Below are 13,779 nucleotides of genomic sequence, written 5' to 3'. Positions count from 1 at the left end.
CAAAGTCAATCAGCTTCAACCTATTCGACACATTTATTACTTGGTAGGTCCAGTGTAGTACGCTATACTTTTATTCTGGCTACATTGATAATTTTAAAATTATCAAAAGTGTTATTGTCGAAGTTCTTCTTCGCTCCGTATCTTCGAAACAACGCGCAGTAACAAAAGTCATCAGAAGGCAAAATATCCTTAGAATAGTCCAAGGAATAGTTTCTTGATTTTCTGCCGCATGTTTAATAAACACCCTGTATATATTTTTGTTGACATGTGGCTCATGAAGTCATGACAAATAAGAGGTCACTGAAATACTTCCCAATATTGTTCATTATTGAAAATGAAATTTTCTGTTCCTGAGTAATTAACAGTTTTATATTAATTTAAAAAAATCTGCAAACAGTTCATTCAAATGAATATCCCAATTGTTCATCATTCATAGCCTGGTAATTATGAAGTCTGCTTGAATTTTTTTCCTACGAAATGTTACTGGAAAATTTCCTTGCAAGCACATCTTTTCTATCCGCGAGTTCTGGAATGAATTACAGGTGTCACGTATTTCCTCAAAAACATCTAGTTGGCTCTAAGGAATAACGTTTGCCTGTCTACGGGTTTGAAATATTGTCAAACCCGAATGACGTTTCAACTAACATAAGGTTCCATTGAGATAAGGTACCTCTTCCTCACGACGAGCTGATTTAAGAGTGGCTGAATAACAATTATCCAAACCATTGGATTGGTAATCGTGGTTCCTCAGAATGAACCGCTGCATTACCTGATATCACACCCTTAAAGATTTCTGCAAAGAACTGAGGTTCACGTCACACAACCGCAGTCTACTCCAGGGCTCATGGTTAAATTGGAAAGTACTCCTAACAAAATCACCCCAGAAACATTACATAATCAAATCGTAAAAAAACTTCTTCATCGTCAAAAAGTGGGGTTGACTATTTTAAACATTTACTGGAGTGAACTGGAGTGACCCCAGAATACTTTTTTTATATTATGACATTCATCGTTCGTTCGAATCAAACTGCTAATTACTCAAGAAGGGCTGAACGGCTGAACGGAATTCCGAAAATAATAAAATGTTAAATGTAGAATTGAAATATCTATCAAACGAATTATCTCTGGACTCCCAGTCTATTTGAAAACAAATTGTAGTGCCATTTTGGCGACAAGTGATGCAACAAATTTTATTTTTTATGAAAGATATCGGAGTTTTTCATCGGCCTCTCTGAGGATTTCATATTTCACAATCTGATGAAAAATAGGTATTGTTAATTGGAAAACTCCATTCATATATAATTCATTACATTCACGATTGAATATGTTTACTGCATAGATACCCGTTTTTGTATTATGTCTAACCACAAATAGTAGGACGGAAAATACAAATAATTTTTAGGTAGTCAGCAACATGGAAGAATCAAATATTAATCATTTTCTTGTACTGTAAACGTATTATACTTCAAATTTATAGAAGATTCCAGAAAGATAATGATATGAATATTTTGAAAAGGGATAATATAGTTATTGTAAACTTCAAAACAATCGAAACACACTCAATTTGAAAAAAAATCTTTGTTGACAATATTTCGTGGTGCATTTCATCAGTTCGGAATTCCATTGTATAATATGAAAGAATCTGTAAAAAATTAAAAACATATTAAGCAAAAAACTGAAATTACAATGAAATGAAATACAAGCAACAACCAAAAATTTTAAATAAAAAAGTGAACGGTTGAACACGGGATATTAATTTTAAAAAAATTAAAAAACCATTAACAAGAAATGAGAAATAGAAACTGAAAGATTCCAAACCAAGTTACTACACGACGTTTCGATTATTCGTATCCACAATCGTCTTCGGATGATAATTGGACTTATTCCTCCGAGATCTGACTATTTATAGGTCATTCGATTGCTTTCACCTATCCCCTCTTCCCTCTCGCCGCTTCATCGGTTTTGGCGGGAGTTGATCGTTTGACGGGAGTTGGTCACTGAAACAAGCGAAACAAGTCCAGTTGTCACCTGGAGATGATTGTGGATACTTACAATCGAAACGTCTTGTAGTTACTTGGTTTGGAATCTTTTAATTTTTTATTTTTCATTTCTTGTTAATGATTTTTTCATTTTTTTTTATTTTCATCCCATGTTTATAGTTAAATTTTTATATTCATTTTTTGATTGTTGCTTGTATTTCATTTCATTGGAATTTAAGTTATTTTGCTTATTATAATTGTTATTTTTCAGCTAATCTTTTTAATTTTTTACAAATCCTTTCAGGGATTTCAAATCGGTTTATATCATATTAGACAATGAAAATTCGAAGTAACGAAATGAGAAAAATATATTGTTGTCTATAACATACTTTGCAATAATTGTTATTTTTATTATATTGGAACAACTTCCAGAACACCATCGACTAGAATAACTACACATAAAAGATATATCAGATTTTCCAGGAATTCCGGTGCATTTGCAAGTTTCGTTCATTTTTCTGGCTCTACTTCATTATATTTTTATGCTGAAGAAGTCATCGTTCGGAGATGAATGCCTAAAATATTGTATAAATGGACTAAGTTTGTTTTTCAGAAGCGTATTTTACTGAGAATTCTCTTATCCCATTCAGAACAAAATATCTTTAACTATATAAATGTTGAAGCATACCATTTCGAAAACTTAAAATGAAAATTTATCAAGTGAAATTCAGAATACCAATAATTTTCATAACTTCTCTTCATACAGTCAAAACCTTGAAGTTTCGATTGAAAAGAATTATCCTTATTCTCAACAAAAAACAACAACATTTCAATAAAAAAAAATTATGAGAATTGTTTAAAAGTAACTTTCTTCATGTTGATTTGTTATTTACTTATCATTTATCGATATCCATTGTATCAAATTCAGTATTCAAGGATCAGGTTGCTAATTGCCGGACGGATGGAACTCATAAAATTCTACGGGTATAAGTGATATATATTTTTTCATTCGCCACCTCGAGAAAGGCTTGTTTTTTTCAGTAGCACATCCTGTTTAAATAATTCAAAGACATTGAATGATTTTATGCTCTAGCCTGTTTCCAACATATCATTTTTCTCCGTTGATAGAAGATACTACCTTATTATCTACCTTAGACTTACATTAGTAACACAACTCTCACATCAAAACTGTAACAGCTTTCTCGATGCGAATTTAACCAATCATTTTGGCGTCATCGGGTGATGCGGAAGCAGTATTTGTGTTAGTGACATTGTTGTGAAAAAAAACTCCCAGGGTTTTCAAAAAGGCATGTGCCGCAAAATTCAAAAATTCTGCCTATCGATGTTTCTCGAAAAATTTAAAGCTCTCATTAGCTAACTGATCCACTGAGTGCCCTATACATGTTACATCTCTGTGAAGGATCAAATCCCAATCCATATATTTAATTCATTTATTTCAACTGTCAAAATGTTTGATGATATACATTTGGAAATATATTTTTCCCCAATTATTTCCATTAATTGAAAGGCAAATATCCAGAATCGAATTGTTTATTTTGATATTCACATATAAAAATGAATGTGCGTATAATTATATCCGATGGCATATTTTCGGAATGAAATGACTAAACAGTATTTATCAATAGCAGCATATCAGTCAAATGGAATATTTTCCATCGCATCTGTAATAATAACATGATAGTTATTCAACATATTTGCATTTGTACAATTAGTACGAAATATAACGATATGGAATTTTTTCATTCAATGATGAGCTGTTTTTTGGGTTCGCCTCGTGTTCTGTGTTTGATCCGCGCAAGGATTATTGTCACAACGTTTCGGAAAAGTATGTCTGGAGTTTTGAACTAGACTAGTTCAAAAAAAAATATCATTAAAAATGTTAAAATGATTTAATGAAAGGCATTTTCAATATTTTTTTTATTTTGAAGACGGACCGAGACCGGGACATTTTTTACTCAGAATTTATATAAACTACGAGAAAGTGACTAATTATACTTTTCGGAAGTTTGTATCATGTAATGACTTTCTGTGAATTTTTCAGTTTGCCTTTATTACATTAGCGGGCAGATACTCTGTTGATCTGAATTTCTCTACTTTCAGAATAGTGGAAGGTTGGAAACCGAGAGAACCTTAACGAACATTGACTTCGACACAGCATTGTGTCTTTCAGTGTGGATCTGGTGTGAGAAAAGTTATCTAGTTAAACCGAAAAGTTATCTAGTTAAACCATTCAAAACTGCTGATGCTCAGTTATTCAGTTTTCAACATTGACTTGCAATTTATTCATTTATTTATTCTCAGTGGAATACAAAACGGGACAAACGCAAAAAGAGTATTCTTAAATGATGATGTAAAAATAACAATAAATGATTTGATTGTTATAAATAATATGCAATATCGTGTTATGAACAGTTATTAATCAAGTGCCGTGCAAATTACAATGGTTAAATATGAAAATGGTGATAGTATGAACGTTTGAGACACGTGGTGAAGGTTGCAAAGGAATTAAAAAAAAATTTTGATTTCTATTACTTTACTTTGATTCGTTTGGAATGAATATAATCCTCTGGTATTATACAGAGATACATTAATCAAAGGTTGGTTCAATATAGAACTGCTGTCAAAAAATATTTATAATTTTTTATAGGAACTAATATCAGCTTTTTGACGTCATTCCGCCAAAGATATCAGATTGAGTTGTATTTTAATTTGTAATTCTCTATTGATATAGGTGACGAATTTGCTTTGAATAGATTCAACTCTTTCAAAATACAAGATATACAGGAGGTCCCAAATAACTGAAGCAGAACTGAGCTGGCTATTTACATAAGCCATGTAAAGTGTACGAACAGAGTTAGTATTACGGAAGTCGTGACTAGTACTGATCAGAAATCCAAGAGCTTTGTTGGCTTTTTTGCAATATAGTTAATATGCGAGTCAAATAATAGCTCAGGGTCTTATAATACTCCCAAGTCCTTGACTTCAGATGTTTTCGTTAGTTGTTGTCTGTTTATGTGATATTGCTGGTGGTAAATATTTTTGTTTCTTGTGAATGTAAAGGAGTGGCATTTTTCAAGATTGAGGAATAAAGACTTTTTCTCGCGGAATTTCAGAAAATTATTGATGTCGTTCTGAATGAGGAGTGAATCGTTGTAACATGTCACAGTATGGAATACTTTCAAGCCGCCAGCATACATTAAAGAATCGTAGTAGGAGAAACAACTAGATATATATCGTTAATAAAAATGTTGGCCCCAGGAGAGGCCCCAGATGAGAGCCTTGAGGGACTCCGGAAGTAATATTGATGAATCTTGAACTGAATTTTTCCAGAGTGACTGCCAGAGTGACCTATTTGTAACATACGACTGAAACCATCTCAGCAAATCACCGTGTATTCCGATTCCGATTGTAGAGTAAAGTTGCATGATTTATCTTGTCGAATGCCTTACTGAAATCAGTATAGTTGGCATCAAATTGGCAGCCTTTATTTATGCTCTTCAAGAGATATTCAGTAAAGATAAATAAACTGGTTTCAATCGAGCGATATTTTACGAATTCATGCTGTTCATTATCGATTGAGGATCCAACATCAAAGTATATATAGTCACAAATAATTGGTTTGGAAATCAAGCACAATTTCGATATAGGGCGATAGTTTTCAAAAAATAACTTATTACCCTTTTGAAGATGTGAACTACAAGTGCAGTTTATTAAAAAAAATAGAATATGAGACATTTAAGTGGGTATATGGTCCACGACAGGTGATTTCTGAGGAAGATCCAGTATCTTTCTCAGAATTGTATTTTGAGGAATTTGATAAGGACTGAATGTGAAGCTATTGGTTAATCTATTAGTATCTGGTTGATTCATACCTATTGCCGGGTTAAATGAAGAAGTGAAAAACTCTGAAAAAACGTCACATATATTCTGCTCGTCAGTTAAAAATATTTTTTCTGGATTCTTCATAGCATTGATTGTAGTGTGACCGCCCTTTTTGGACTTTACAAATTGCATAACTAATAATAACAAAACTGAATATTTCATCACCACAAATCTGAGAAATTTTGATTTATCTTTATTTTCATGATAGCTAGATTTTTTTAAATGAAAAAATATTTCTAAGAATTCCATAAATCAGAATCGAAGCATATTCATACTCCCAATGGTGGTGGATATGGTATCGATATTTAACTAATCACAAATATTCACAACCGGCCAGTATCACTGATGAAGACCTATAGCAAATCGAAACAGCGCAATCTCATTTGGCTCTATCAAGATCTAATTCTTTTATTTTTACTGTGAACCAACTGACAAGCTTTCCAAAAATACTTTCTGAATGTATTTTCGCTATTCAACTATTTGTCAAATGTATCTATGATAAAAGTAGTTTTATTCGTTGCTTATTGGAAATCTAATTGAATAAAGAAAACATTCCTGAAAATTTCTTTCTTATTCTGTTACTTACTGGAAAATAATATGCATGATGAGCAAATATTTGAATCCTTTCTATAGCAAGGGAGCCAAGTGCTGATTCAAAATTTTTCGAATATATTCACCAAAATCTAGTTTCATTTTGAACTGTTTATTGTTTTTAAGAGAAATGGAGTACACATAATTTCCGTCACCTGAAAGGATAGAAGTTGATATATGGCTTCTTCAGGTCTGGATTCCTCTTGGCACAATTAACCAAAACAAAATTTGCGATTACCTAGCTGTCTTATGCCAGAAAAGCTTCATTTGATAATAATTCAAACCATGTTCATAACTTTTTTCTCATGATGGTCTCCTGTTCTAGGGATTATCAAAATCTTTCGAAAACAATCTTCTTCAGTAGAACAAAAATACTGTCTTTTGGCTCGCGTTTCGCTAACCAATTCAGCATCATCAGGGGATGACAAAAACTCACCTGATCTCTTGGTTAACGAAAAGCATATCAAGGGATAGTAGTTTGTTCTGGAGGACTGTATTGGAATATTGAATTTCTATTCGGTCATACCTTTTTTTATTTTAGTCTAGTATAACTTGCAAATGAAACTGATAAACCAATAATTATTATTTGAATATTACCTAATTTGTACTCTTATTCAAAAATGCTATTTATTTTCCAGTAGAAAATATAATAATACTAACCAAATTTACATTAAAAATAAATATCGAATAATTGGTGAATGTATAAGCAGTTTCAAAAAAAGTCTGGATGTCTTCGGAAAAATTCGTCCCATTCTTTCACATTCTCACAAGGCCACCGCTTCAGCTCTTCTCCTTTCCTGTACCTAGTGCACCAAGTACCTTAAAAAAGGAAATGGTATGATAAGCAAAATGTTGATATAAAAATGTTTTTCAAGATATCCATATATATAAGTTGAAAATTGAAATTACGTTTCAATTAGGAAATTTATAGTTTGTTACTTTCGTTTGTTACTAGAAATAACCCCCTGACAGTTTTTTCATAAAAAAAGTAAGTTAGTGTAGCATGTTTTGAGTGACATTTCCTTGTGAGATTCGCTAATTTCTCAAGCGCGTTCAACCGTAAAGGTGTTGCGATTTTGTAAACTGGACTGTGAAAATCAACAATGAAGTGTTTCTAGAATACGTTATGAATTTCGTCCGAGTATCGGCCGATAATATTAGATATTATTTCTTGTTGAATGTCGGATATTCTGACTTTCATTTCCTGGAAAGAGTGGTGATAACAACAAATTATTTTTCACTGTATAATAGAAAAGTGTTCAAGTATTATAGCTGGAAAAGTGAAATAGCAACTTTTTTTTCGAGCATTGGGTGAGTTTGGTCTATCACTGGTAGATATTATGAAATGTTGCTCGAAACTCAAAAATATTGTTAATGAGGTCTACAGATAATAATGTTTGGTTTCTTTATCCTTTACATACAGCCTCTTGACGACGACATATGTAACTTGTTTTTCCCAGTATATAAACATATGAAGTCTATTTAGATCCAACATCACCAACTCATATAATAATCGAAATCAAGCAGCTATTTACATTATTAAATTATAGAAGATGAAAATGGGAAAAATCTCAATAAAGTAGTTGATAATTTGATTCCATGAAAATGCATATTTTTATTTCATTCGAATAAACGGAATGAGTTTTCATTTGAGTTTCAAAAATCTTAACTTTCTCAGAATGATGTTTGTTGTTATAAAAAAAAAACAACTCAAACAAAACGTATGTTAGGAAGAACTGGGGATCTACAACTTTTTTCTTGTGATTTCAACTTTTTATTGAGACCTGAAAACTTGGTATCTCTAAAAAAATCGGGATATTATAAACAAATTTTAAGTTTTTCCATGGTTTCATACAGATGAACTAACAGATACGTACCTGTTCGATCTTTCAGAATACTGCTAACACGTCCAGAACATTTACATTTTGGCGCGACGGCCATATTGCAAGGCATGATGTGGAACTGGTCTGTAGCAACGCATTGGGCACCGTTCTGGTGATATTCAGCTCTGTATCCATCCCAGCACGTACAAGTCAATGTTTTACCATCACTTATTGCAATGCAAGGAGCCACTATCAATAATGTGAGCCAGAACCTGGAAGGTGAAATTTTTCACTGAAAATTTTCAAATATATCCAAACATATATGAAGAAAAAGGTCGGTAAATTGAAAATGATAGTAAATTCACGAAGAACTTTCTCGAAATCTCTCATTGCTCAAGGTGATTTCAAAATATTTTCAGAATTAATTTGATATTCCTCATTCAAATACAAAATAAGTCGTAATCCACTCATGGTGTTGCTTGATATGTTGAATCAGATTATTCTTATATCTTTTCCAAAACTTTACTCTTTTCGAAATGAACCTTTTTCAAATTTGGTTCTTAATTTCACTTTCTCTTTATTAAAAAAGAAAGTAATACAAATCATGAAACAACAACAAAAATTAATTGGCGCTCTGGGGCGACTTCATCGATTCCAGTGGCACATTTGTTCTCACAGCTGCAGGAAAACCCGGTAAAACCTGAAGTACCACATCGTCTGAAGATCTTGATCTGCCAATATCCTCTCTTCCATAAAACAAAATGTAGGGTGTCTCCAGAGGCTCCAATAAATTCAAGATATCGCCATGTCTTGAATTCATTTGTCTTTGATAGATATGGGACAGAGAAAAAAACTAACGAATTGTCGAAATTCAATATACAATTTCCTGAAATTCTATACAGATCATTTTACCAAATGTTCATTCTCATCACTGGAGAGGGTGAAATGATATTTTCTCTACTCTCGAAATATAAGATTATACTAGTTTGTTTTCAAGTGGCAGAAATTTTGGACAAACTGATGCAGAGGGATGCCAATTTCAATCCGCCAAGGGATCACTATTATTGAAACTACTACCAGCAGAGCCTGAGCAGCAATTCATTCGTGTAAGTTTACCTATGGTGAATGTTTCTGTTGAACCAACCATTATTGGTAAATTTCGATTGGCCCTTCCATATAATTTATTTGCAAATATTACCAACTTTTATATTTCTACGTCATAACCATCTCGCAAATCGCACTCTCTTTCCGTAATAACTTTTAGATTGATTAACTTTGCATAGACTGCAGCATTTGTATTTGTTCTTTCCTGAAATATGTCTGGTAGGTTATACAGAAATTTTCAGTTCCTGGGCAATTTCTAGTGAAGAACAAACTTCATTGGGAATATTTCTGTAAGTGACTTATCCTAAATTGAAAACCAAAAGTTTTTTTAATTTGTTGATTTTGTAGGTAATATTTCCTTAACCAAATATCAAATTTGTCAAATGCACCATATTCTCTCAAATTCCTTTCTCATCGTCTAAATATTTGAATGTTCGAAATACGACCTATCGGGCCAAAATATTATTACTATTTGATTTTGTATAAGTGAATAATATATCAGTCCTTCGTCATTTGTATACATCTTTGATATGTAACCAAGTACATAAGCATCTGACAGTTCCTATAGATCGGATAGACATCAACAACAACAAGCGAAGCTTACGCGTTTAAAAATGATAAATGAAGTTATATTTTTTAATTGTAACAAATTACACAACAATCGTTGTGTAATTGAGAAATATAACAATATTCCGTTGAATACGGTATGGAGAAATCAAAACAATTGACGAAAAAGCTAAGGATGGGTCCGTATTTGGAAAAAAAAGTTGAGGGTGGCCGTATTGACACGAAACGTTTCATTGAAGATTCATTGTTGAATCGTTATAGATACAGATTCAGATTCAAAAAAAAGCTTTTTTTTATTTTTTTATGTTCTGAAATAACAATTACACCCCCAAATAAACAAAAACCAAATTTTCTTTGACCTTTGTACGGTTCTCCACGATAGTTAACTTTTTTCCATTCAATCGTTTCAATATCTGAAGACCTTCGCTTTTCTCAGGTCGAATGGGCTGAAGACGGAAACTGAGTGGTTTATCATGCGCTGCACTTGTCGGCATGTCCAGCATATGCGGCTTAGCCTGTATCCATCGAGATAACATGCTTCCAAAAAGGTAATTTTTCACCACTTGCAACACTTTTGCGGTATCGACGAACCACCGGTGTAGCCCTGAGCTCTGAGGAAAGTTGATTTCGTTGTGGGATACAAAAATTACCGAATTTATTGGATGTATTCATTCCTCATTCTCAGGATAATGAGCCTGATGTAGTTCTTCTTGACCATCAGAGCAAGACAATATTCGTCGTGAAGTTTTTAGTTTCGGCTGATACAAATATCGTCTTAGAACATGAGGAAAAAGAATTAAATATGGAGATTTTTTCTTCGAACTCCACATGGTCTATCCATGGTCTCTCTGTTATGATGGTTATTCCCTACTATCGAATCTCATGATCATGCCGCCTTCCCCACAGAAATTTAGGCCGAACAAATGCAGAAGGCTGTCATTCTTGCCTTATATGTACTTAGAGTACATGAGTCCCGAACCTAGGAATCACTCACCGTAGGTGAGGTCACAGTAGAGTAATACAACCAGTAGGCTCTCTTACCACGTGATCTACTCGAGTTGCCGGGACCTTCAACCGCTCTTAGGATGAGAATCTCAGCCAACGCGTTCAGTGCTGTAGTATAGAAGGGTTCGACGGTACCACGGGCATCGGATTCGTTATAATAAACGGTTGGGAATTGATATTGTATTTAGTTTATTCGCTGTTATTATTGTTTTTAGTTTTTGAAGTTGGTTATAAATAACTCACCACAAAATCTTCTATAATATCCTCAAATTTCTTTTTTATATGAGCGCATGCCTATGGTAAAAGAACGAAATTGGCTCCGCACTTCGTTTCGAGATCAAAGAAAACTTTGTGAATTTATGAATGAAAGTAGTGGAAGTGGACTTACTGGTTGATTTTTATTATGGCACGGTGTTGGGAGTGGTCATTGGTTGATAATAGTGGCGCGTCCTCTCGAATATTTCAAAAAATGATGATTATTATAATATCAGTAATAATAAAGAAATTATTTCATTAAGCAAATTACAAAAACAGTATTTTCTGCCCAGAGCAAAGTTCAGCTTGAAGCTACTCTTACACTCAGCCCTACTTTTTATATTTGAATAGACTCTAAATTTTCCTGAATTGATGGAGCTCACATATTTGTATTTTTGAAATTTTATAACTAATGAGTCATAGAATGAGATCTGTATAGAAAATAGTTTTCTGTGAATTTATTCCCGAATCCCCCTCTTTAGACCTATAATGACGGGACTATAAAAGAAGGGAAAATCGTCATGGTATTTCATAATGAATTTCAACAGATAATAACGTGTTTCAGTCATCGCATGTTCTGAACACTAAAAAATTAGGGGATTAATAACTAAAGGCGAGTGCATCTTGATATTTTTTAGGTATGTAACAATCCAAAAACTGAAAAATGAAAGCTAAATCTATGGGAAATCAAGGTACTGAAGTGAAATAAACTGATAAGTTCATCCTGAAAATTTACCGGCTGTTTGAAGTTCATTGAGAATGTTTCTTGATAAATTTCATTAGTTCGGACTTCCATTATCTGATATTATATAAAATGATTTGAAATCCCTGAAAGAACTAATAAAAAGAAGAATTAAAAAAAGGGCATCTGAAAATAAAAATTATATTAAGCAAAATATAAACTGCTTAATATAAACTACCGGATAATTTTAAGAATAGACACAAGTTTTCTAAAAAGTTAAACATCTATCCAAAACTATTTATAGAAATGTCTTTTTCACAATTGATTCATAGGCAATATTTGTGAATATGACTAGTTTTTGACTAATTGGACTGACTCTTCAGTGATTTATACTATGCAGTAACTTTTCCGATCGAAATTTTCAGTTTGCTCTTTTTTTTAAAACTTCAACAGATTCTCTACTTTTCTCTATTTTTCAGATTATAGAAAGTTATAAACACAAAAAACAGTAAGAATCATTGATTTCCCTACAACAAATGGTTTGCAAAGAAAGGTTGGTGTCATTTAAGCACAAAAAGCAATTGCACTCGAAAATATTGAATGTTTCCTCTCTTGCAGTGTTCGATTCGTAAAATCTCAATATTGAAACATTGCATTAAGGACTTCTGTCATAAAAATCACACCTTCACTTTTTCACGAAATGGCACTACTCACATTTTCGACATTCAACTTTTCATGCACGTAAATCCTCTCACAAATCTCAACCCGCAGAAATTCCAAATTCTCAATGCATCGACTCGAACACGTTTAGCGTACGAACTGAAGACATTCCAGTTGTCATCAAGCAGATGTCTTCGAGAGAACAGTTACCGAGGAACGTTAGTTGTGCCAATAAAACAATCTCGATTTGAAATCTGCACGATCTCTCTCCTCGACAATGAACCTTTTATGAAAACAAATAGCATAGAGGTTCATGCGTTACAGGGTGATGCATTTGCGTTGGGGGATATACTTTATTATAGGTAGTAATACAGGCCCGTATACTGGGCGTGATTACTCCGTAAACACTTTGGATTTACGTTTTCATCAATCCAATTTATGAAAATATTTGATCCCCATATTCAAATATACCCGATCCAAAATAGACAAGAGTTACTGGTAGTAGATATATAGGGTGTTAAAACGAAAACTTGACCTTCCCTGTAAGTCAGAAACAGACGTGTGATCTGAAATTTCAAAGAACACGTCAAGTTTTATTTATAGGAGGTCAGCAACTACCCCTCCTATTTTTCTCAATAGCATGTCGGATCGAGTGACACATCATTTGGAAAGTCTTTTGTCCCTCTATCTCCTTTGTATTTTTTTTTTTGAAATTGGTTCATTCGTTATTGAGAAATTAAATATTGAACGTTTTATTTAAGTGGAAAAGAAATCAACGGATACATTGCTCGAAATGACCTCCACGTAGTTCCATACAATAATACAGGCTACCTTCGAAAAGGTAGAACAAAAGAACAAATTATCTATATTTCGTTTCTAATTGGAGATATCGATATAATTTATTTAAAAAAGTTTCTTAGAAATCAGTTTTCACGCTACATACCAAACTTCAACCCAAAATTCGGAATTCTAATTGTTTGTGTTATTTTCATTTTCAAATCCAATTTTGAATTATTGGTTCCGAATGAGAAGCTACAGAAATCATAAAATAGTCAAAATCAATGAAATGAATGTATTTATAAAGAATATTGGGTTTTTCATTTTTATTCCTACATTATAACGAATTTATTATTTTCGTAGCTTCATATTTACGATTGACGTTAATTGAAAATTAGACTTTGATATGAATTTTGCGTTGAAATTTGGTATG

At 32.8% G+C, this 13,779-nt stretch overlaps 2 protein-coding genes across 8 annotated transcripts in view; one reads left to right on the top strand and one right to left on the bottom strand.

The window, feature by feature from the left end:
- LOC111504836 (uncharacterized) overlaps nucleotides 1-13,779 on the top strand; it is a 1,217,253-nt gene that overhangs the window by 673,023 nt on the left and 530,451 nt on the right. The window lies entirely within an intron of this gene.
- LOC111503600 (uncharacterized) lies at nucleotides 7,106-12,785 on the bottom strand. The gene is made up of 3 exons (XM_023157950.2): nucleotides 12,624-12,785; nucleotides 8,351-8,568; nucleotides 7,106-7,292 (listed from the first exon to the last, which is right to left on the bottom strand). The coding sequence occupies exons 1-3, from the start codon at nucleotides 12,632-12,634 to the stop codon at nucleotides 7,186-7,188; spliced, it is 336 nt and encodes a 111-aa protein (XP_023013718.2). The 5' UTR covers nucleotides 12,635-12,785; the 3' UTR covers nucleotides 7,106-7,185.

This window comes from Leptinotarsa decemlineata, unplaced genomic scaffold (assembly GCF_025532065.1).
Source record: "Leptinotarsa decemlineata unplaced genomic scaffold, Ldec_3_MD MMD2_tig00026307_RagTag_RagTag, whole genome shotgun sequence".
In the NCBI taxonomy this organism is placed as follows: domain Eukaryota; kingdom Metazoa; phylum Arthropoda; class Insecta; order Coleoptera; family Chrysomelidae; genus Leptinotarsa; species Leptinotarsa decemlineata.
This window is presented reverse-complemented; position numbering and strand designations above follow the sequence as displayed.

Coding starts and splice junctions, on each gene's coding strand:
- LOC111503600 (XM_023157950.2), bottom strand. Junction 7,293..8,350: donor TATTCTGAAAGATCGAACAG/GTACGTATCTGT, acceptor TCCTTTTTTAAG/GTACTTGGTGCACTAGGTAC.